The sequence below is a fragment of the Hyaena hyaena genome, unplaced genomic scaffold, assembly GCF_003009895.1.
Source record: "Hyaena hyaena isolate Hyena2069 unplaced genomic scaffold, ASM300989v1 scaffold_602, whole genome shotgun sequence".
Taxonomy (NCBI): Eukaryota; Metazoa; Chordata; class Mammalia; order Carnivora; family Hyaenidae; genus Hyaena; species Hyaena hyaena.
In genome coordinates, this window is record NW_024081229.1 from 1,194,814 (window position 1) to 1,219,577 (window position 24,764).

Here is a 24,764-nt window from a genome sequence, read left to right on the forward strand (position 1 = left end):
GGGACTCACATGGTGGTGGGTTTGCCTAAGTCTTCTTTTTGTATCATAAGTCTCAGACTTGGAGATGAAGAAGCCAATAATCCAAAATACTAGTGGGTGCAGACAAAATCCCCCAAACCTAAAAATCCAAGATAAGCTTTCTGGTTTTAGCCAAAGAGCCAAGAAAAGGGAAGTGTAGCAAGACAGAAAAGTTTTAGACGATGACTGTTTACTCCAGCCAAGCATCACAGAAATAACCTCTGCCCTCACCTTGATACCAGCAAAAGCCAAAAAAGGAGCCTAGACTTAGTGAGGCTATAATGAGATGTTCCAATACCCCCTCTGGGGTAGTGTCAGAGAAGGCCAAGTAGAGGGCTGGGACTTTCATCCGCTGGTTGGTAACAAGGCCCCCAGAGCCTATGTTTTCAGTGGATACCATGTGAGGAACCTGAACTCAACCGCTATCAGAAAGTAACGACCCATTTTCCCACCTCGCCACCCCCCCTCCAGTTGGTGTCAAAGGAGGCCTAGTGGAGAGTGAGGGCTTTCACCATTGCCCACTAATAACAATGCCACAACCCACCAAGGTGTCAGTAGAGATCACACTGGGAGATGGGACCCCCAACCCTTCCCAGAAGTAAAGGGAAGCCCTTCTTCACCTTGAGTGTCAATGGATGCCAAGTGAAAAACCTGGACTTCTACCTCCACCTGAGAGTAATGAGGTTGTGTCCACCCCTACTCCTTTTCTCCTCTGGTGGTGTCAGAGAAAGCCAGTTAAAACAGATGGTTTAAATGAAATAGATCCAGAGTCTTATAATGTAATACCCAAAATGTCTAAATTTCAATCTAAAATTCCTTGTCATACCGGTATTTCAAACTGAATGAAAAAAATCAATAGATGCAAAAGCCAAGATGACAGAAATGCTAGAATAATCTGATAAAAATTTTAAAGCAGTCATGATGAAACTACTTCAACAAGCAATAACAAACATGTTTGAAACAAATGAAAAGTAGAAAACCTCAGCAAGAAATAGAAAGTCTCAACAGAAAAATAGAAGATATAAAGAATCAATTGGAAAATTTGGAACTAAAAAACACAATAACAAATAAAAAGCTCAATGGGTGGGATCCACAGTAGAGGGATGGAAGACAGAAAAGAATCAGTGGACTAGAATAATAAAAACCACTTGATCAGAACAAGAAAGAGAATATTGAATGGGAAAAAAAAGAATGGAGTCTCAGGGACCTGTATTACTATAATAAAAGCCCTAATATTTGTGTCATTGGAGTTCCAGAGGAGAGGAGAATAAGGGCAGAACTAAAAAGTGCTCAAAGAAATAATGGCTGAAAACTTTCCAAATTTAGCAAGAGGCATAAACCCACAGATTAAAGAAGTTAACCCTAAACAGGATAAATCCAAATAAATGATGCCAAAACACATGATATGTAAATATCTGAAAGCTAAAGAAAATGAAAAAAATCTTGAAATCAGTCACAGAAGAACAATACCTTAACCATAGGGAAAAACAATCCACATTATAGAGAATTTCTCATCAGAAATCATGGATGCCAGAAGGAAATGGCACAATATTTTTTAACTCAACCACAAATTCTAATCCCAGAAAAAATATTCTTCATGAATAAAGAGGAAATCCAGGCATTCACAGATGAAAGAATATTTAGAAAATATTTCACCAACAGATGTATCCTAAGAGATTGGCTAAAGGAAGATCTTTAAATAGAAAAGAAATGAAGGAAGGAATTTTAGCACATCAGGAAGGAAGGAAGAATATACTGAGCAAAAATATTAGTTAATACAATAGAATTTCCTTCTCTTGAGTTTTCTAAATTTGACAGTTGAAACATAAACTATAATCCTCTCTAATGTGATTCTAGATGTATGGAGAAGAAATATTTAAGATAATTTTAGATAGAGAAAGGTAAAGAAATGGAATGGGAGGTAAGGTTTCTATATTATTTAAATTGGTAAAATAATGATGCAAGTAGACTGTGATGTTATATATATATAATGTAATATCTAAAGCAACCACTAAAAGAGCACCAAGATGCATGCAAAGCTGCTAGATAAATAAATCTGGAATTCTAAGACGCATTTAAGCAAACCACAGGAAGGTAGGAAAAAGGAAACTGAAATTAAGAAAAAATAGACATAAGAAACAGGAAACCAAAGAACCAAAGTGGTGGACTTAAGCTTTACGCTATCAATAATTACATTAGATATAAATGGTCTAAATACACCAATTAAAAGACAGAATGACAGAATGGTTATGAAACATGACCCAATTAGGTACTATGTACAAGAAATTCACTTTAAATATAATGACATAGGTAGGCTGAAAGTAAAAAGATGGAAAAAGACATAAGCAAAGAATCAAAGGAAAGCAGTAATGGCTAGATTAATATTAGATAAAATAAGCAAAAAAAGTCACCAGACACAGAGAAGGATATCATATAATGATACAAATGTCAATTGAGTAGAAGAAATAGCAATTCTAAATGTGTATGTGCTAAACACAGAACTGAATAATATACGAAGCTCAAACTGATAAAACTGAAAGGAGAAATAGACATATCTGCAATTAAAATTGGAGACTTCAACACCTTTCTGTCAACAACTGATAGAACAGCTAGACAGAAAATCAGCAAGGATTTAGAAAAACTCAACATCACCATCAACTAATAAGATCTAATTGACATTTCACCTGACAGCAAGACAATATACATTCTTTTCAAGTGATTGTAGAACATATACTAAGATAGACCATATTCTGGTTATTTTTAAATGTATCCAGGACTTGTTTTAACCAGGTAGTGTAAGACATGCGGACTTGGAAATGGCTGTTGTGAAGGAAGAAGTATTAACACAGTTCTCTAGAAGCAGAGGGCACAGCATACCGTGAAGGGCCACATGGGGAAGCACCAGAGTCAGCTGGGAGACACAGGGGTGTGAGAAAATATGGGTAAAACTCTTCATTGTTGTTTCTGTGGGAAAGGGAAGGCAGGGTAAACAGGTTTAGGATTGGCTGATTTGAAAATTTTCAGCCAGTTGTCTGGTATCTGGCCCTGGGGTGATTAGGCGGGTAGATGGTGGCCCAGAATGTAAGAGCCCTTTGAAAGCCTGGTAAAAATTGTGGCTGAGGCTATTAGCTTTGGATTGGTTCATTTGCATATGAAAGATGCACTCACGGGGGAGTTGCTTGCTATCTTTAGGGATTAGCTAGCCATGGGAGGGGCAGCTTCCTCAGGGTTAGTAAGGCTAACCTTACTAATGTGAAAACTTTAGAATAAAAAGACATTCTTAGTATGTGAGCCATAAAACAAACCTCAATGCAATTTAAGTAGTTGAAATAATAAAGAGCATGTTCTCTGATCACAGAAAGATAACAGGAAAATCTCCAAACACTTGGAAACTAAAACATACTTCTAAATAAACCATCATGGGTCAATACATTGTATTGAATGAAAATTAAAAAAGACAGCATATCTTAAATTCTACATATGAGTGAAATCATATGGTATTTATCTTTCTCTGACTTATTTCACTTAACGTTATAGTCTCTAGATTTATCCATGTTGTTGCAATGGCAAGATTTCACCATTTTTTATGGTCTAGCAATATTCCATTGTGTATACACAAATGGGTACACACACAAACCCAGATACATAAATATTCCTTTGTGAGATATATATCACACCTTTATCCATTCATCTATTGATGGACACTTGGGTTGCTTCCACATCTTGGCTATTATAAATGAGGTACATAAATCTTTTCCAATTAGTGTTCTCATATTATTTGGGTAAATACCCAGTAGTGGTATTATTGGATCATAATTCTATTTTTTTATTTTTTTTGAAGAACCTCCATACTGTTTTCCACAGTGATTGCACCAGTTTGCAGTATACCTAAAACTACTGTACACTGTATGTTAATTATACTGGAATTTAAAAAAAATTTAAAAGAGAGAGAGAACAAAACATTGCAACTTAAAAAAAAAGAATACTCAAAACTCAGTAAAAAGGGAATATCATTAAAAATACCTATTGGGTTACCTGGGTGGCTGAGTTGGTTAAGTATCTGACTCTTGATTTTGGCTCAGGTCATAATCTCACAGTTGTGACACTGAGTCCTGTGCTGGGCTCCACACTGAGCATGGAGCCTGCTTGGGATTCTCTCTCTCTCCTCTCTCTGCCCCTTTCCCACTCAGGTGTATGATCCCTCTCTCTCGTGATCTCTCTCTCTCAGAAAATTACAACATATCAAAATTTGTGGGACACAGTTAAAGAAATTATGATAAAGAATAGTGTAGCACTGAATGCATATATGAAAAGAGAAAGAGACTCAAATCAATAATCTAAGCTTCCCCATCAGGAATATAGAAAATGAAGTGCAAAATAAACTCAAAACAAACAGAAAGAAAGAAATAATAAAGATCAGAAATCAATTAAACTGAAAACAGAAAAAGAATAGAAGAAAGTAATGAAACAAAAAGCTGGTTCTTTGAAAAGATCAATAAAATTGACAAAAAGTCTAGCAAGACTGACAAATGGGAAAACAAGAGAGTGCAACATGGCAAGAAAATGAAACAAAAGACACATAGAACAGAAAAGAAAAAAAAACGATCCTGACTTGCAGATGATGTGGTTGTCTATGCAGAAAATCCCAAGGCATCTTCAAAAATCTTCTAGAACTAATAAATGAGTTCAGCAAAAACAAAACAAAATCCCTATGCCAGGCCCTTTATTTCTTTGTACTAGCAATGAACATGTGGACTCTGAAGTTAAAATTAAAAAAAGTATTTTCAATCAAAGAAAATGAAATAAATGTAAATCTAACAAAATATTTACATGACTTGTGTGCTGAAAACTATACACTGTTGATGAAAGAAATCAAAGAAGATATGTGTAGAGAGACATACTGTGTGTCTGGATAGGAAGCCTTGAAGATGTCCATTTTCTGCAAACTGATATACAGATTTAATGCCATTTCTACCAACCCCCCAAAACTTTTTATGGACACACACAAAATGATTCTAAAATGTATATGCAAAGGTTGATGGACTAGAATAGCTAAAATAATTGGAAAAGGAAGAATAAAGGGAGAGGAATCACTATAGCAGGTTTCAAGGGTATTTATACAATACAATAATTAAGACTATTTGGTACTGGTGAGGGAATAGACATGCAGACCAGCGGAACAGAACAGAGAATCCAGAAATAGCTCCACACAAATACAATCAACTGATTTTTGTCAGAAGTGCAAAAAACTCAATGGAGGAAAGATAGCATTTTCATCACAGGGTGCTGGAGCAATTGGACATCTGCACGCTAAAAAAGAACCTCAACTTAAATCTCAGACCTTATAAAAAATTCAACACAAAATGGATCACAAACTAAAATGTAAAGCATAAAACTGGGGTGCCTGGGTGGCTTGGTCGGTTAAGCGTCCGACTTTCGTTTAGGTCACGATGTCGCGGTTCGTGGGTTCGAGCCCCGCGTCGGGCTCTGTGCTGACTGCCAGCTCAGAGCCTGGAGCCTATTTCAGATTCTGTATCTCCCTCTCTCTCNTCAGAGCCTGGAGCCTATTTCAGATTCTGTATCTCCCTCTCTCTCTGACCCTCCCCTGCTCATGCTGTCTCTCTCTCTCCTAGAAATAAATAAAACATTAAAAAAAAAAAAGCATAAAACTATACAGCTTTTGGAAGAAAAAAAAAGAAAACCTTTGGGATCCTGAGTTAGGCAAAGACTTCTTAGACTTGACACCAAAACCACAATCCATCTAAGAAAAAAACTTGATAAATTGGACTCCATTAAAATGTAAAACTTTTGCTCTGGAAAAGACCTTGTTAAGAAGATGAAAAGCTAGAGTGGAAAAAAATTTATGCACTACTATCTGTCCAAGAACTAGTATTTAGAATGTATAAAGAATGATCAGGGGCGCCTGGGTGGCTCAGTCGGCTAAGCGTCCGACTTTGGCTCAGGTCATGATCTCACGGTTGGTGGGTTCGAGCCCCGCGTCGGGCTCTGTGCTGACAGCTCGGCGCCTGGAGCTGCTTCAGAGTCTGTGTCTCCCTCTCTCTCTGAGCCTCTCCTGCTCGTGCTGTCTCTATCTTTCTCTCAAAAATACATAACATTTTTAAAAAATTTAAAAAATAAAGAATGATCAAAGTTCAACAGTAGAAAAAACGCAATCTAATTGGAAAATGAAGAGGATATAGAAATGGCAAATAATCATATGAAAAGATGTTTAACTTCACTAGCCATTATGGAAATGCACATTAAACACATCAATCAGATGGTTAAATAAAAAATAGTGACAGCACCAAATGTTGGCAGGCATTAGGAAGAACTGGATCACTCAGACGTTGCTGGTGAGAATGCAGAACGGTACAGCTACTCCGGAAAATGGTTTGGCAGTTTCTTTAAAAAATGAAATGTACAACTACCATATGCCCAGCAATTGAACTCCTGAATGTTTATCACAAGAAACGAAAATGTGTTCACTGAAAAACCTGTTCATATTTTTCATATAAGCCGCAGACTAGAAACAGCCCAGATGTCCTTTAATGAGTGAATGGTTAAACTGTGCACGTTCATACCATGGAATATTACTTAGCGACTAAAAGGAATAGACTCAGCACACACCAGGACCTGGATGAATCTTCAGAGAATTATGCCGGGGGAATGAAAATCCAATCTCAAAAGGTTGCATACTGTATGATTTCTTTTATAATAATGTTATTGAAATGACAAAACTGTAGAAATGATGAGCAGATCAGTGCTTGCCAGGAATCAAAAAAGGGGTGTGAAGAGTGGAGATGGAATGGAGAGAATGGAGTGGAGGTGTAAAAGAGCCATGTTGGGGATCTTTGTGGTGATGGAAATGTTCTGTCTTGACTGTATCAATGCCAATCCAGTGGCTGAGATCTTGTGCTATACAGGATATTACTGTTGAGAGAAACTTCAAGGAGCCCAAGAACCTCTCTATTATTTCTTACACCTACATGTGATTCTACAATTATCTTAAAATAATGGGAAAAAAAGAAAGGAACATTTACAGGACAGGGGGAATTATGAACCATGATTGAATTTTGTAATGTGATGGTGGCATTGTGTTTTACTTTTAAAAGACTAGTCTCCTCTCACAAGACCCATATTGAAGTATCCACCAGCAAAATCATGTGTCTGGGATTTGCTTTAGAGTAAACCAGAGTGAGGGATAAGCAGGTGAGAATCTCCTGGGAAAGTGAAGAAGTATGAATTGGTCATTGGCTGGAGCTGGGTGAGAGGTGCATGGGTTTGTTAACAGCATACATTGTATGCAGTCATCCAGCATGGAGCTGGGGTTGCTGGTGCAACATGGTCATGAAGCCAGTGTCTTCAGAGAGAGTTGGACCTGGTTTGAACCTTGGCTCTGTTACATATTAGGCAAGTTTTGGGCACATTATTTAACCTCTCTGTAAAGTGTGATGGTGTCTCGGGGTAATTGTACAGATAAACGAGATTGCCAAAGGGGAGTGGAGGGTGAGAAAAGGAAAGGTCTTCTCTCAAGGGATGGCGGGGGGGCGGGGGTGGGAAGCCAGTGCAGGAGACTGAGGAGCCATTGGAGGTGGAGACCCAAGGTCAAGTTGGGCAATGTCTTAGAATCCAAAAAAAAAGTTCTCAAAAAGGGTTTTAAGAAGATGAAAGCTGATAAGAAGCCATCAGATTTGGTGTCCAGCAAGTCACTGGCGTTGACAGTGGCTTGGGTTCAGTGGTGAGTGTGGGCCCAGATGAAGGTGCTGAGAAGTGAATGGGGCAAGAGAACATGGCCCCCTACTCCTCCATGGGCTGGTGTGGAGAGACTGCCCCAGAGGAAAGGCGTGTTAAGGGCGCTGAAGAGCAGAAAACAACTGGAGAAGAGAAAGAGGGAAAATATGAAAGGAGGGACTGACCAGGGGGTCCTATCATGAGAAGGACCATGTTCAAAGTTCATGGTAGGAAGGAAGTTCCTCCTTGATACAGATTGGGTTGTTACTAAGGTAGCTTTATCTACCCCTGGTATTTCCCCTTGTCCTTCATCTGATACTCAGTTGAACAGCTATTTAAAAAGAAAGAACATTACAGGACATTGGGGGTTATGAGTGCTAACCAGATTTTTTAATTTGATGGTAGAATTGCACTTCTGTTTTTAAAAGGTTAGTCTTCATTTTTATAGATTACTACGAAGATATTTGTGGATGAAATGATATGTCTGGAATTTGCTTTGGACTCTGAAGAAAATGAGAATATTTTGTTTTTCTGGAGGGAGGTTTTAGAATCATCTCCCTGGTGAACACTCATTATTCTTTGGTTTCCTCATGCAGAACATACCACGCTGATCTTGCCCCTGTACACAGGGGTTGCATGTGTGTGTGTGTTCTTACTCTAGAGTGACCAGTCTGTGACTGCCTCCCTAACACCCACTCTAAAGGCATCTGTGTTCAATCTGGAAATCCCTGAGGAGGAAGGTTTCCTCACTTGTGGGTGTGAAGCTCTGGATGCTTATCTCAGTCACCGCGCACAGGACTCAGGTAATGAACGAGTCCTTCGAGGTGAGCTTTGTCTGAAAGCCACTGCTGACTTCCTCAGCCTCCTCTTTATTAAGGCTGAACGACCCCGAGGGCATTTTCTGTGTCCTAAAGCAGCCAGATCCCCTCCCAGCCAAGGGCTCGGCGGGCTGCTGAACTCCGCTTCTGCTCATTTGATGGGAGGATGCAAGAGCCAGGGTTGAACTCGGGGGCACCCCCACGCCCGCGACCAACAGCCGCCCAGCACAAGCAACCCAGCCAACTCATCATACCACGAGGTGACTGCGTGGAAGCCCGGACTGAACAGAAACCCGTAATGCGTGTGAAGGCGTAAGCAATGGGGCTGATCTTTATTGAGGTGACCAGTCTCGTTCCGGCTGTTCACAATGACTGCAAGTCAGTTTTAAGAAGCTTCCTACTCCCATACAGTTCTGTCTACGTTCAGAAAGCAATAAAAATATATTGTACAACGAACATTTTCCACCTTAAGAGTATCATGACAGTTCATAAACTTGTCAACAGACCATGCAAAACACAATTTACAGAAAGACAGACTCTTTGTAAGTTCAAAATGTAGATACTTATGGCATAATTTTAAAACTAACATCATTTGTTTTTCCAGGTAAGAAAGACCAGTCATTATAAAAATACTTTATATAAATTCAAAGTCAGAACTAACACATTCAGTCCTATAAAAATACCTTTTTTCTAATCAAAGTATCAATCTCTAGATAAATGTTCTTTACCAACAATAGTTACATAATTTTCAGGAAATATCTAGTATGTCGGAAGGTCCATTTCAATGTGTCAAGGTTACTTCAAGGAACAGATGTAATCCTGCCTCAGTTTTCAGAGATGGACCACATGCTTGATTATGTTGCGTATTAATGCACCAATTATTCTACAAAAAGTTAACTCAAGTATCTATGTATTGTGAAAGCCATTATTAAAGACAAAGTCTTCAGCCTATCGAGGGGATTTTTAGGTGGGCTTTGCCTTCAGGAGAAGACACCACCCTTGTTATGAGTCAGCTACACTGTGCTTTGAAATGTTTAGTTTGGAAAGCCTGTGATCGCATTTTGACCACTATCGGAAATCAGCTCGTTCATTTCATTTTGCTTGCTCTCTTTGAGGGCATGGTTGGGGTGATTTCTCTGCGTATGTGTTCTTTTTGATCTCCTAAAACACACTTTCAGCAGCAGGTAACACAGCTCGGCCACATTAAGCAGCATGCAAATCACAGATGCAGAAATCATAAAAATGGTAAACACGGTTTTCTCGGTCGGTCTAGAGATAAAGCAGTCGACAAGGTTGGGGCAAGGGTCAATCCCACATTTCAACACCCAGGGCAGGTGGTACCCATTGTAGAGGAAGTAAAAGACATACATAAAGGATGCTTCAAAGATGATTCGGAAGAAGATGCTGCTGGTGTATGTCCACCACAGGGACCCCTCGATCCGAACCTTCTGCTTTTTAATGTCTTCGAGGTCTTTGAATTCATTTCGCTTCTCTCCTTGCCTAAATTTGCGGGCCGTCTCGTGTCTATAGTAGGCCACGTGCATGGCTACCAGCAGGGCAGGCGTGGAGACAAAGATGAGTTGCAGGGCCCACAGCCGGATGTGGGACACGGGGAAAAAGTGGTCATAGCACACATTTTTGCAGCCTGGTTGCAGAGTGTTGCAGACAAAATCTTCCTGTTCGTCACCCCACACTTCTTGAGCGGCGACCACAAGGATCATGACACGAAAAATGAAGATGACGGTGATCCACACCTTCCCGATGCTGGTGGAGTGTTTGTTCACACCCCCGATGAAAGTGTGCAGGGTACCCCAGTCCATTGTGTTGGTTTATTCCTAAACAGAAAAAGTCAGCAAAGGTTAACTCATGGAAAGTTCCTTCCATTTTTACAAAATAGTATAGTTCTATTACAGACTGAAGCAAATTTCTCTAAAAGGATGCTGTGGTGTTTTATAAGGTCAACCCTCTAGGCTGCTAGTAGGTTTTCTGGCAAGGAACACCCACTCTAAAACATCCTAACATTTTTGAACCAGAAATAACTGTTAGGGGTTTCAGATCATTCTTGATTCAACTGAATTCCAATGATATATTAGGTTTTTGTTTGACATGAACCCAAGAACCTAGGTAAACAAATACACTTCCACGTTTTCTCTCATCCACCATGCATTTAAGCATTGTATCCATTTCATTCTGCCCAAGGGATCACAGGAGTTCAACAGTGGATCTTATTAAGTGGCTTATCTAAGAGAAAAAATTAATCATTGGAGTGACATACCGTGGGGTACCCAGCAGACTAGGAAGGGGGAAGAGACCTCCAAGACTTGTTAGTTTACTTTATACAGTATGTTTCTGTTCATTTCTAGCTTGAATAACATCATTTTCTGGAATCATGTGTTTTTAGGAGACCTAACGGCATGTACCACTGAAAGGTCCTCTTCCAAAAGGACATCATAAGCTTTTACAGAGTGCTCACTTGTTTCCATGGTAACCAGGACTGGTGCCCACGTTCCCCCCTCAGCAGCTCGAGTACCAGGAGCCATGGGCGAAGGCAACCAGCATCTGATGCCATGTAGGGCCCCCTCCCTAACTTAGCACCCTGAAAGAAAACATTCTTGACTTCCACGGGAACTTTTGCTACAGTGCAAACGGATATCCGCTCTTACCCTACACTGCTGCAGAAGACTGAGACGTAATCAGTATTTGCCTTAAAAAAAAAAAAATAACTCGGGGAATCTTTTGAAAGTGAAGACCCCCCAGTCTTCCGAAAAACAGACTCACACAACTTGTCAAACATTTCAGGGGCTGAGGGAGACGCCAAAGTCCTTATGTCATTGGTCTTAGGGGGACTTTTCTGTATCCTTCTGCGGGCCTCAGGCTGACCCCTGGCCTCCCGGGGCCTCTGCTCTTGCCCACATCTCTGCCTCCTCTGCGTCAAAGGTGCTGCTCTTCGAAGCTACTAGGTAAAGGGAGGCAGCCTCCACTCCCCCAGGAGTGCTCGGCACTGAGTCTCCGGCTGAGGCACTAACGCGTGCCCCAGAAGCAAGGCCCTTTGCTGACGCCGATGAAGTCAGCCAGTTCTGTGCTATCAAAGGCAGACTTCCATTTTAGTTGGCTCTCTGAGAAATTTGGCTTTGCCCTTGGTTTGGCTTTTAGACACTACCTTTCTCTCAGAAAGACACAAGGCAGAAGGAGATAATGCCACCACGCACCTTATACGTGTGTGTGTGTATGTGTGTGTGTGTGTGTGTGTGTGTGTGTGTGTGTGTTTATTCCTCCTCCGTCTGAGCCGGGCAGTGGAAGTAGGGGTCACATACTGTGGAGGGGGAGGGGTGTGGAGGGCAAGCAGGGCATAGCTAGACGTTTCTACACCATGAGTTTCTCCCCTGCCTTCTCTTGCCAAAGCATGCAGACTCCAATTATAGGAAAAGCCCTTGCACCACATTGTCAAAGCCAAGTAAATAGCAATCACCGGGCCTTCCATAAGCATTAAATGAGTGTCTGCTGTATATAGATGTTAGCTATTTCACCTTTGCATCCCAAGACATAGTCCAGTTCCCAGCACTGAGTAGATTCTGAACAGAGCTGCAGAGCAGATGGGCGGTGTGGGGGGCCGTGGCTAGAGGCGCTGGGAAGAGCCTCGAGACACAGATGCATTCCTATCCTATGAAATTTAAGGTGTCAGATCACAGCTAGGTAAGCTGGGAGCACATAACATCTTAAGGAGACAAAATAGGGAGGTGACAATGTGGCTGCACTTCAGCACCTATACTTGCACTTGATTAAGGAACTCACCGGAAGACAGGATAATTAGAGCGGTCACAGAATCTCACAGATGCTTATTCTTTCCTTGAATAATCCATAAGGAGTTAAAAACCAGCACTTAACAAACCAGCACCCTCAGATTCCTCGGGACCCCCAGGCCCCGCAGGCAGGCACCAAAGCCCACAGGGCGGAGTGGGAGCGACGAGCTGGAGAAATCGTTTTGGAGAACTTAGCGCACACTGGCCTCCCCGACTCCGCTGGCCAGAAAGCGCTAGAGGACTTCAAAATGTTTCTAGTTGCTCAAATGCCATTGGAATACGAAAAGTCCTAACACAGAACGCGATAAGAACATTTGAATTCTTAAATCCAAACTAAAACTCACATTGTTTTAGTAACAAATAGAAAACTTTAGCACAACTAGGAAAATTCAAATTGTGGTTTTAACGTAGCCTAGACCTTAGGGAAGCATATTCATGTTTTCAATGGAAATGAAAAGGGAGGTGGAATTCCAGAGCTGAAGACATGAAAGGGGGTGTTGGGGGAAACAAGGGCTCATAAGCGTGTCAGACAATCCTGAGGGAGTCAGCACTGAGGAGCTCAGATCTTCAGGGGACAGGACTGTGGAAGGCAACCCACGCACAATGCAGGGGCCCAGGCTTGTACAGCAGTGTCAAAAGTTTAATCACCAAATGAGGCAAGATAAGATAAAAGACATGAAAAATAAGATACTTGAGACAAAAGAAAAGAAAGAGGTCGAGCAGATGTAATTTGAACTGATAACAGAGAAAAGGCAGAAGCTCTTATTTTAATCCCCCTACTTTATCAAAGAGAAATTATTTTAAAAATCATTTTTTTAATGTTTGTTTATTTTTGAGAGGGAGAGAGCAAGTGAGCATGAGTGGGGGAGGGGCAGAGAGAGAGACAGAGAGAGGGAGACACAGGATCTGAAGCAGCTCCAGGCTCTGAGCTGTCAGCACAGAGCCCGAAGCAGGGCTTGGACTCACAACCTGTGAAATTATGACCTGAACTGAAGTTGGCCCTTAACCAACTGAGCCACCTGGGTGCCCCTAAACATTATTTCTAAAAGCGTAATACAGGAGAGGTGTGGAGCTGGTGTCTACTTTCTGAGAAAGAGATTTTCAATGTCCCCAGTAAATGTATCTTTGATCTTAAAAACTCATCTTGGGTAATAGGATTATAAAATTAATTTTTAGTCCCTACTGAAAATCATTATAATAAATTTTCCTCTAATTGTTGCTCTTCTTTCTTGGAAGCATTTCAGGAGGTAGAAACTCGTACGTCCTGATGTTTAAACACATTTTACGGCAGCTGTTCACCTATGGGGGTCAGTCCTGTTGGCTAATGACATGAAGACGTTCTCTAATTAACCCATGAACATCTTCCACCGCAATTTGGTTTGACTCGGTGCACAATCAACAAGTTTTTGATTTATGAAAAAGCTCACATTTTCCCAAACCCTCCAAAGTGCAGAGAACTTAAACTCCTCCGAAGGTAAGAAGACTGTGTCTTCCCTCTAAGTTCTTTCTCAGCAGCCTTCTGGAACAATGACGCACCTACGGTCACCTATCGCCAGCAAGCAAACGGATCAGGTACAAAAGGACAACTCAGTCCGAATGAATCTGGAAAGGCTGAAGTCATGGGAGGGGTCAAGAGGCCAGAATTGCCCCACGAGACTATGGTCCCAGCTTTCTAGAAGCAGGACCCTCGACATCTGCACCTCAGGGCTTCTCCTTCTTAAAAAAACAAAACACAAAGCAAAACAAAACAAAAACCAGGGACAATTATGACAACGGTAGTTTTATTTCTTTTAGCTTTTCTGGGTGCCCAAATTACACACTCTGAAGTTCTAGCAAAGTAGCAAAGCTGAACAGAGAATGATCTATTTGACGATACTTTTGACTTCCACTAAAAATCAGCAATTGACTGTGTCTTTAAAGGGAGAAAAAGAGATGCCCAGGTCACTAAGAAAAATGCTTCAACCCAAATACAGGTGTGTCCTGCCTACTGGTCACTCAAGACAATCAGGCTAAAAGCAAACCACCTGATCTGTAGTATCTTCCTGCCAGCGCAGCAAAAGCTCTATCATTTATCACAGTAGAAATGACTTGACAGGAAGCAGTGCTTTCCATACCCTCCACCCATACCCTCCACCCATACCCTCCCACCATGCTCTCCCTCCATGCTCTCCACCCATCCTCTCCCTCCATCCTCTCCCTCCATCCTCTCCCTTCATACTCTCCCTCCATACTCTCCACCCATACTCTCCACCCATACTCTCCATCGCTCCCTTGCCCTAAGTGCGCAGCAGGAAAGCCATTGAGTGAATGTGGCGCCATGTTTCCTACAGCGAGAACTTTCTTTTGTCTCGTCCACACAATTTACTGAGGGTCTCACCAAGGAAGCCGGGGCGGGGGCAGGGGCAGGGGCCCTGCATATCACTCTCTGAGCGTTGAGAGCATAAGGACAACTTGCCTCACAACTATTAGGAGCCAGTCAGGGAAAGGGACTGTTCCAGACTTCCTGATGCTTTGCTGCCTCCCAGGACACTTTTCCCACTCAAGGAGCTCAGGAGAGGAAGGAGCTGACAGAGGGCAGAAAATTCTGCAAGTTTGAAAGGAGGACATTTGGCTCCACTTGCTCCTCCTGACCTGGCCTTTCGGTGGGTTAGAGCTGCTTCTGGCTTGGGAGGAAGAGACGGCCCACCAGACCCGATGCACTTGCGTCTCCCCTATAAAAATGTAACTCTTGGGGTAGCTTTCCACCAGCACTGTGGTTGCAGATGATTTGAGGGCCGAGCACTCTTTGAAAATTACTTTCAAAACAACTGCATCTATTGAAACCCTTTGCAATTAGTGTTAGTAAACAAAATACCTCTTTCCTTTCTGCTTTAGGCAGCCTGCAGCCAATGGGAGGAGACTTTTCAATAAAAAGGAAAATATTAACTCTTTCTTTGCAAACCAGAGAGGTTTATTTCAAACCAGCTCCTCGGCCTCTTTTTTAAGGAAATAATACATATGCCTACCTTCCGTAGTCTGGTCTCCATACAAGAATGTGGTTACACTTCAAGTTACAAAGGTAAACTGTCTTTGGTTTTCTGGTCTACCTAATCGTGGTGACTACACTGCACTCTGGGTAGGAAAGCTCCAGGCTGGAATACTTAGCTCAAAGAATAAGTAAACAATTGATCTTACTCTGATGATACAAAAAGTATTATGAAATTAAATTGTTCTTCCCTTTTACAATTCAAATAATTTAAGTCTATTAGCATTCTGCTTCAGTAATATAATTTTCTGATTGTTTTAAAACTTAAAAATTTAGTCCTGAGGAGTTGGCTCAAAAATGCCATCTTAGTTTCACTGATGACAGAGCCAAAACTAAAACTTTAAAATTATAGTGTTATCCCCTTAGCAGACACCAAGAGGTGGAAATCATCTTTCTAGAAAGTTCTATTCCCATATGGATGACCCTTTCAAAGTTATTCATTGAATATTTGATAGACCTGAGAGCAGAGCACATTCCTCACTATTTTCACAGGAGCTTTAGGTAATTGAAGAGATTTATGTTGATGAGAAACAATGTCAGAGCAAAACAAGCACATCTGGGCCTTACTTCCAAGGAGTCACCGCTTCTTGGCCGGGAGAAGAATTAGGGCAAAGGTCCCTCTTCAAGGACTTCCGGCTTTCTTCTACACCATCTGACTGCTTAGAAGGCAATGTTGCACAGTAATGACATGAATATAAATCTTTACGCAGCTTCTGGATGTCAGTGGGGATGTCACCTGTTGAGGGAAATACAGTAGATGTGGCCACATTCACTTACGTGCTCCCCAAATGTCTACTGCATGACTTACACGGGTGTTTTTCTTTATCCCCCGAACTGTTATGAGGGAAGTCTAGAAATTGCTAGTTCTTGAGGCTTCATACTTTATATACCAATAAAATAAAACTAAAAAAAATAAAAGATTTAGGGTAGATTCTTACCCTATCAAAAATCATAATTGTAACCTCCAATCCCAAACCGCCAGCCCATTCCCCAAGCAATTAAAATAAGGGGTAAGGGAATTTGAAAACCTGGATATGCTCCTTTATCCCTCAAATCAGCAGTCTAAAAAAAAAATCTCAAACTCTTTAATCAAGAAGAATCTATATCTGTCGTCTCTCAACAGATATCCAGGTCATCCTAGGGACAACCTTAGTTTTTCCTTTAAATTTACTGACTTAAAATTAAATCACCTGCCCTTTCAGAGTTAACAGGTTGTGTTAAAATGGATTTAGGATTTATGTACTTCTTCAAAATTAACTCCATAAAAATGAAAGAACTTTTCTATCCATGGAGTCTAAACAGAAACATGGACAATTCATAGAATTACATGTATCTCTTAATCCATTTAATGGGGCGCCTGGGTGGCTTAGTCGGTTAAGCGTCCGACTTTCGCTTGGGTCATGATCTCGCGGTTCGTGGGTTCGAGCCCCGCGTCGGGCTCTGTGCTGACTGCCAGCTCAGAGCCTGGAGCCTGTTTCAGTCTGTGACTCCCTCTCTCTCTGACCCTCCCCTGCTCACGCTGTCTCTCTCTCTCCTAGAAATAAATAAAACATAAAAAAAAAAAATACACCATTTAAATTTACAGTTGCCCTTTTACCTAATACTACACAACTTTTACATGATTTTAAAAACATATTTAAATCTTTCATGGCATATTGTTTTATTCACATCATTGGCATGCATTGATGATTTAAANTGTGACTCCCTCTCTCTCTGACCCTCCCCTGCTCACGCTGTCTCTCTCTCTGTCTCTCTCCTAGAAATAAATAAAACATTAAAAAAAAAAAAAAAGAATTCAGTGAGATAGGGTACCTGGGTGGCTCAGTTGGTTAAGCGTCCAACTTTGGCCTAGGTCATGATCTCACCTTTCTGGAGTTTGAGGCCTGTGTCTGGCTCTCTGCTGACATCTCAGAGCCTGGAGCCTGCTTTGGATTCTGTGTTTTCCTCTCTGTCTGCCCTTCCCCTGCTTGTGCGCTCTCTCTCTCTCAAATAAATAAATATTTTAAAACAAGAATTCAAAGAGTTAAAAATTTTTCCATTAAGCAGTCTCTGTTCATTCAAGTAAACCTGTGTCCTTTCCAAAGATTTAAGTCTAACTTGAATTGAATGTCCATGAAAATAAAAAGGGAAAATGTGCTCTGTGGGTCCATTCCATTCTCGGGGTTCAAGAAAGTAAAACAGAAATCTTAATATATCATAATGTAGCCATTGGAAGGAGTATGTCTTCATGGCCAAGAAACTTGGGTTGGGAATTATTTTCCCACAATTTTATTCTATTTAACATTTAATGAATGTCCACAGACTACTCATGGTTCTGGAATATTCAGATTGAATCGAAGTTATGCAGTGAGGGTTTGCAAGAATTTTCTTTTCACCCTGTTGAATTGCTCAGTCAGACCTTCTGTGGGTCTTTTCTTTCTCAAAGCTGTTGTGGTTCAGAAAAGTAAGAAAAAGAAAATGAACTCGCTGTTACCTGTCCCAGAATTTGTTTTCAAATAAAAAACAAGGAGTGGAGCAGCTGGACTGATTCACCCTCTTCCCAGTTTGGGTCACAGTGGGGATGGCGATGGGGAGCCCTGCACCCCTCGCCCCCACCCCAGTTACGTCACAGGCTAGAGAGTGGGGATGTTCTCTCTTCTCCCCTCCTTGGCAGGATTCAGACAACACCCCCAAAGCCTCGGCCTGATCCAAACAACAGACAAAGCTCTCCACAGGAACAGTTTTGAGCGGCATCCCGCAATTCTAAGGAAACTGCATTGGGGCAGGACATTTTCTTCCAGAACACTGGTTAGATTCGACTAGAACTGGGGCAAGAAAATACGTCTGTGCCACAACGTCTACCGAAGGGAAAGAACAGTGATGCAGGGTAGCATTCGGCCAGGCCCTGCGCTGCCAGCGAGGCCGCACCTGGGCGATGCTGAAGGCCATGCTGGCCAGGGTGCCCACCCCCCGGGGTCCCTGCTTTCGGCCACACTCACCTCAGGCTCAGTCCTGCTCTCCAGAAAGGGAGGCCAGCCCAGTCAAGGCACAGGGTGCCAGGGAGCACCCGGGCGCTCCCCCCCATAGACAGGAAGTACCTTCTGGTGCCTCCACCTTTTAACCGAGATGTGTCACCAACGACACTTAATTACTGCTGTCCAGTATCTGTCCAGTAATTGCGCCACTGTCATCTGCGTCTCCCGAGGTCTCCGGGCGCACACCTCGCAGCCAGACGGCTCAGTTCTACCCGGGACCTTTCCACCAGCCCGGTCGAACCGGCTTTCCTCCCCCCAGATCCGAGCAGGACTTACCAGTGCTCCACAAACGCGAAGAAAATCCAAAAGGCCGCAAAGGAAGTGGGGGAAAGGGGCCCGGGTCCACACCTTGGCCACCTGCACACAGGATGTGTGTATTTATAAAACCTGTTGTGCGAGTCGAAGGGGGACCATCCAGGGTAAAAGTCAAACCCGTCCATCCCCGTCCCTCCGGGTGCGAGGAGGACGCCAGGCGGCGCGGGGCGGAATCCGGCCGGTGGTCGGGAGGGCGCGGGCGCCCCTGGGCGACCCCAACGCGCGGACACCCACCCTGCCGCCGCCCGGCGCCGCGAGGGCGACATGCCCTGGGCCACAGGGCCCACCTGGAGCGGGGGCGCCAGCAGGGGTGACAAGGGCGCTAGAGGCGGCGGGCTGCAGACCTCACCTGCGCGGGGCTCTCGGAGGCAACGCCTGCTCGCAAAGGGCAGAGACGGCGTCGCGCGCCCCCCACCGCGCCCCCCAGCCAGCATTCGGGGCCCCGTTCCTGCGGCCCCCCAGCCCCCCAGCCAGCATTCGGGGGCCCCGTTCCTGCCGCCCCCCAGCCCCCCAGCCAGCATTCGGGGGCCTCGTTCCTGCCGCCCCCCAGCCCCCCAGCCAGCATTCGGGGGCCCCGTTCCTGCGGCCCNCGTTCCTGCCGCCCCCCAGCCCCCCAGCCAGCATTCGGGGGCCCCGTTCCTGCGGCCCCCCGGCCCCCCAGCCAGCATTCGGGGGCCCCGTTCCTGCCGCCCCCCAGCCAGCATTCGGGGGTCCCCGTTCCTGCGGCCGCGCGCCCGCCTACCTGCTCGGCTGGACAGCGGCCGGGGCGCGGGGCCGGGGCGCTGGGGTCTCGGCGCAGGGCGGCGCCCTCCGCTGCAGCCGCGCGGCGGGCGGGCCGGGGCGCGGGCTCGGGGCCGCGGTCGGAGTGTGCGGTGCGCGCTCCCGCCGGCCTCGCGTGCAGGCACCGCTCGCACCTGCGGCGCCTTTTAACCGCGCCCCACCCGCCTCTGCCCTGACGCGCCCCGGGCCGCGGGAGGCGAGCGCGCAGACGGCCGACGCGCGCCGCCCCGGGGCGCGGGGTGCCAGGCGGGCCCTCCCGCGGGGGGCGGGCGCGGGGCGCGGGTCCCGGAGGGGTGGGGGCCCCGTCCCCTGCGGAGCCCGCGCTGGGCCCGGGGAGGTTGGGGGAGGGGGGCTCGTCGGGGTCGGCTGGCGGCCTGGGCGCGCCCCCCTCGGGCTCCCGACACCGTCCGGCCGCCTCCGCGTGCCCTGCGCCGGCGGCCCGGCACCCCCCCCCCCCACCAGTAAGGCTGCTGGGCTCCCTCCCCGCCAGGGCTCGGGGGGAGGGGGGCGCGGGGGGGCACAGGGCCGCTGCGACCGGCTCGTTGGAGGCTGTGAACGACCCGTGTTCGCGGGGTCAAGCCTGCTCTACGGGAGACGCGGGACTCGCTCACCCCACGCGGTGGGTAATTAAATACCCCCTCACCCGCGCGAGCTGTTGGGTCGCACCTGCCGTGCAACAGCTAGTGGTGCTTCCTGTGTCTCGTTAAGGTCCCAAACAACGAACCAAGAGAATAAAAATCTACCCCCTCCCCCGAAATATTTTGAGGAGTACGAGATTCTCAGGAAATTGCCCAGACTCAGATAAGTTTTAAATACTTTGGGGTGGGCCCTGAAATGGCCTTGAAAGTAAGGTTGCAGACACCCAAAAACCTGTTTTAGGCTTTATTTTCATTAGACGGACTTGCTGTCCTTAATGTATCCTGTGTCTCGAACGTTCCCTTAGCCTTCAAGGCGGCTGGTCCTCTCCTGCCCTTCTGTCTAGCGCTTGCGTCATTGTCCCCAAACAAATGCACCAGCCAGACCCATCTGTTTGCATAGCAACATAACTCAATTATAAAAGCAGATTGTAAACCTCTTTGGGGATCAGAGACCGTTTAAGCTTTGTTTCTGCATTCCCACCACCCAGGTAAGTGCTTGGCTGGTAGTAGATGCTGCTCCATGAGGATCTGTGTCCTGATGGGCGAAGCCCAAGCGCAGCAGCAGATGATCCTGGAAATGGCTTTTTACTCCTAAAGCATCACTGCCCACATGCCTGCTCTTTAAAGCTGCGTCCACACAGCACCGTGTTTGAGCACTTATACTCTGGACCAATGGAAATCATTCCAGGACCTTTCCAGGAAAGAACTTTGGAACTAACGTAGCCCCAAAGAATGTGTTGCATTTGCTCAGGTGTCCAGAAAGGGAACGATCTCAACACTGCGTGAAAGTACTCTTTTCCTGTATCCATGGGGTTTGACTTTGTCATTTGCCTCTTAATGCTTATTCCCATCCAATTTTCATTTCTTATCATACACGGTCCTGTTGCAGCAGAAGTTTACTATGGACCATATATACGTACGGACTTGTGGAGACGTTCATTTGAAAACGGAAAGTTAAGGATTTTATGCTAATGAGAACCCAAGGCATCTGGAGTGCTGGCCTGCGTGGCACACGTGGGGAGCTGATTACATACAACTCACTGTCCACCTAGCAGCATCACACAATTCTGAAAGCAAGACTTTTGTAGCCCTGGTTGTAATCAGTAACGTGATTGATTAAATCTTCCCTCTGTGTCTTAATGATGAATTCCAGAGGCCAAAAATTTAGTCCACAGAAAATCCGTGAAGTGTGGAGTTTCCTTTGCAATACCAGGAGGTTTGAAGGGGTAATGGTGAAATACTCTTTTGAAAATCTAGAAATTCTCCAGCGGACCTCTCCTGCCTTTCCAGAGAGAACAAAGGAGACTCCAGCCCTCACTCCCCACCAGTGAGGGCCCCCCACGCCCCTCCCTGCTGGTCACTGGTGCCGACCCACAGTGTAAGCACAGTGCAGGGCGTCTTCCTCGTACCTGACATTGTCCCAGACGCCTGGAAGGCAGAGAACTGTGTTCTCCCTTTAAAAACCTAACATTTGTCTATTCGGTCCACAAAAAAGCCTAGGCTTTATTAGGCTGGGGACACAGAGGAAACAGTTCCTGTATCAAGAGTTTTTTGGTTTGAGTTTTCAAATCTGTGTGCAAAGGTCATGTGAGATGCTGTTGAGAGAGTAATACAATACTATACAGGCTTCTGGGAATCTAAGTTTGTGAGTCTTGGGTGAGCCTAGGAACTTTCATTTTTATCAATTATCCTGAGCATTCCTCATATAGGTAGTCTGAGAGACATACTTGGAAACATGCTAGGTGTGGATGTTCTTTGCTTTTTGATTTTTTAAAAAAATGTTTATTTATTTTTGAGAGAGAGAGAGAGACAGAGAGTGAGCAGGGGAGGATCAGAGAGGGAGAGAGGGAGACACAGAATCCGAAACAGGCTCCAGGCTCTGAGGTGTCAGCACAGAGCCCGACATGGGGCTCGAACCCACAAACTGTGAGATCATGACCTGAGCCAGAGTCGGCCGCTTAGCCGACGGAGCCACCCGGGTGCCTCTGCTTTTTGATTTTTTAAAAGATACCAGTGTTTTTTTTATTTTTTCCTGTGTTCTGTTTTATTTTATTTTAATTTCTGGTATAGTTAACATACAGTGTTATATTAGTTTCAGGTGTACAATATAGTGAGTCAACAATTTCATACGCCAAACCAAGAAAAAGACTTTTAACTGGAGAGAACAAACTGATGGTCACCAGGGGGCAGGCGGGTGGGGGGACGGGTGGAACAGGTGATGGCATTAAGGGGTGCGCTTGTGATTTTTAATTATAGTAAAATACATGTAACATAAACTTTTAACCATTTTATTTTACTTATTTATTTTTAAACATTTATTTTTGAAAGAGAGAGAGAGAGTGAGTGGGGAAGAGGCGGGGGGGGGGGCGGCGGCAGAGGGTCCAAAATGAGCTCTGTGCTGACGGCATAGCCCTGTGTGGGGCGTGGGACCCAGGAACGGTGAGATCGTGACCTGAGCTGAAGTCAGACGTTTAACCGACTGAGCTCCCCCGGCGCCCGCTTTTTTTTTTTTTTTTTTTTTAATTTTAATTCACGTTAGTGAACATACAGTGTGGTCTTGGCTTCAGGAGTTGAACCCAGTGACTCATCTCATACATATGACGCCCAGTGCTCATCCTGAAAACCATCAAAATCCTACAGGAGAGAACAGGCAACGACCTCTTTGACCTCGGCCGCAGCAACTTCTTACTTGACACGTCTCCAGAGGCAAGGGAATCAAAAGCACAGATGGACTCTCAGGACCTCATCAAGATAAAAACGACTTCTGCACAGTGAAGGAAACAATCAGCAAAACTCACAGGCAACCTATGGAATGGGAGAAGGGATTTGACACACCAGATAAAGGGTTAGTTTCCAAAATCTATAAAGAACCTACCGGATGCTCCACTTTTAACCATTTTAAATTGTACAATGCACAGCGATGTTTAGTTTATTCACAGCGTTTTGCAACCCTCACCACTGTTTAGTTCTGTAGCATTTTCATCACCCACAAGGAAACCTAGTACACACTAAACCATCACGCTCTGCTTCCAAACCTTGATTAACTACTAATCTGCTGTTTCTGTGGATTTACCTGTTCTGGATATTTCATATAAAAGGGCTCATACAATATATAGCCTTTTGTGTCTGGCGTCTTTCATTTAGCAAGATGCTTTCAAAGTTCATCCATGTGGTAGCTCGTGTTAGTGCTTCATTCCTTTTTTTTTTTTTTTTTTTATTTCTAGGAGAGAGAGAGAGAGAGACAGCGTGAGCAGGGGAGGGTCAGAGAGAGAGGGAGTCACAGACTGAAACAGGCTCCAGGCTCTGAGCTGGCAGTCAGCACAGAGCCCGACGCGGGACCTGAACCCACGAACCGCGAGACCATGACCTAAGCGAAAGTCGGACGCTTAACCAACTAAGCCACCCAGGCGCCCCAATGCTTCACTCCTTTTAATGCATGGATATACCACATTTTATTTACTCGTTCATCAGTTGATGGACACTTTGGTTGTTTATACCTTTTGGTTACTGTGAATAATACTGCTATGAACATTCATGTGCACGTTTTTGCATTAACACTTGTTTTCAATTCTTCTGAGTATAAGCCAGAAGAGGAGGGGGCCACTGGGTCATGGGGTCGCTCGGTGCGTAACTTATTGAGGACCTGCCCATTTTCTGTCGCAGCTGCCCCGTTTGGCAATCCAACCTCCGGTGTCTGCGGGTTCCACTTTCCCGCATCCTCATCAACACTTGTTATTTTCCTTTTCCTTTTTAAAAGCTACAGTCGTACTACTGGGTGCTAAGGGATTATCTCACTGGGTTTGCTTTGCATTTCCCTGTGTCTAATGACACTGAGCATCGTTTCCTGTGATTGGTGGCCATTGGGGAAATATCTGTTCGGTTGTGGATGTTATCATGCACCCAGGTGATTTTCAAACACTATCTCAACATATACAGAGTTCCCACGATGTGCAAAATGCAGGTTGCTGCCCGGGTCCGGCAGTCGTGTGTTCCCTACGGACTTTGCTAAGAGAAGGCAGGGACCGGTGCCGGAGGATGAAGCGTATGCTGGCAATGGCCCTGAAGTTGGGAAGGGGCGCAGCCACCAACTCACCAGAGGCTGTCATCAAAAGCGTGCCTGCCTGTCCTTACTCTTTCTGGCTGCTGGTGTCGGAAGCCTTGAGGCTCCCCTGAGATGCTGGTTACGACTCTTTGATTATTCTCTCGTACGCCACGGGGCCCTTCAAGCAGATGAACTGAAAGGCCTAGCTGGGGCTTTGGTCCTTTTCTTTCTTATGATAAACCTTTTATTTTATTTTATTTTATTTTATTTTATTTTATTTTATTTTATTTATTTTATTTTATTTTATTTCATTTCATTTTTTCAAAATCTAGATTTTTAATTAATTAATTAATTTTTATAGTTTATTGTCAAGTTGGTTTCCATATAACACCCAGTCCTCACCCCAACAAGTGCCCTCCTCCATGCCCATCACCCATTTCCCCCCCCCCCCCCAGTTTGTTCTCAGTATTTTAAGAGTCTCTCATGGTTTGCCTCCCTCCCTCTCCTTAACTATTTTTCCCCCTTCCCCTCCCCCATGGTCCTCTGTTAAGTTTCTCCTGTTCCACATATGAGTGAAAACATA

General features: G+C 44.5%; 1 protein-coding gene across 1 annotated transcript; it reads right to left on the bottom strand.

Annotated features, from left to right (window-relative positions):
* Positions 1-8,872: 8,872 nt before the first annotated feature.
* On the bottom strand, positions 8,873-19,544 carry GJB6 (gap junction protein beta 6). Its single transcript, XM_039256934.1, has 4 exons — positions 19,464-19,544; positions 18,683-18,763; positions 15,960-16,128; positions 8,873-10,402 (listed from the first exon to the last, which is right to left on the bottom strand). Exon 4 carries the CDS (start codon positions 10,385-10,387, stop codon positions 9,602-9,604), a length of 786 nt encoding a protein of 261 aa, XP_039112865.1. The 5' UTR covers positions 10,388-10,402; positions 15,960-16,128; positions 18,683-18,763; positions 19,464-19,544; the 3' UTR covers positions 8,873-9,601.
* Between the last annotated feature and the right edge of the window lie 5,220 nt (positions 19,545-24,764).

Excerpts from the sequence above, each read along its gene's own strand:
- GJB6 (XM_039256934.1), bottom strand. The coding sequence starts at position 10,387 with ATGGACTGGGGTACCCTGCACACTTTCATCGGGGGTGTGAACAAACAC.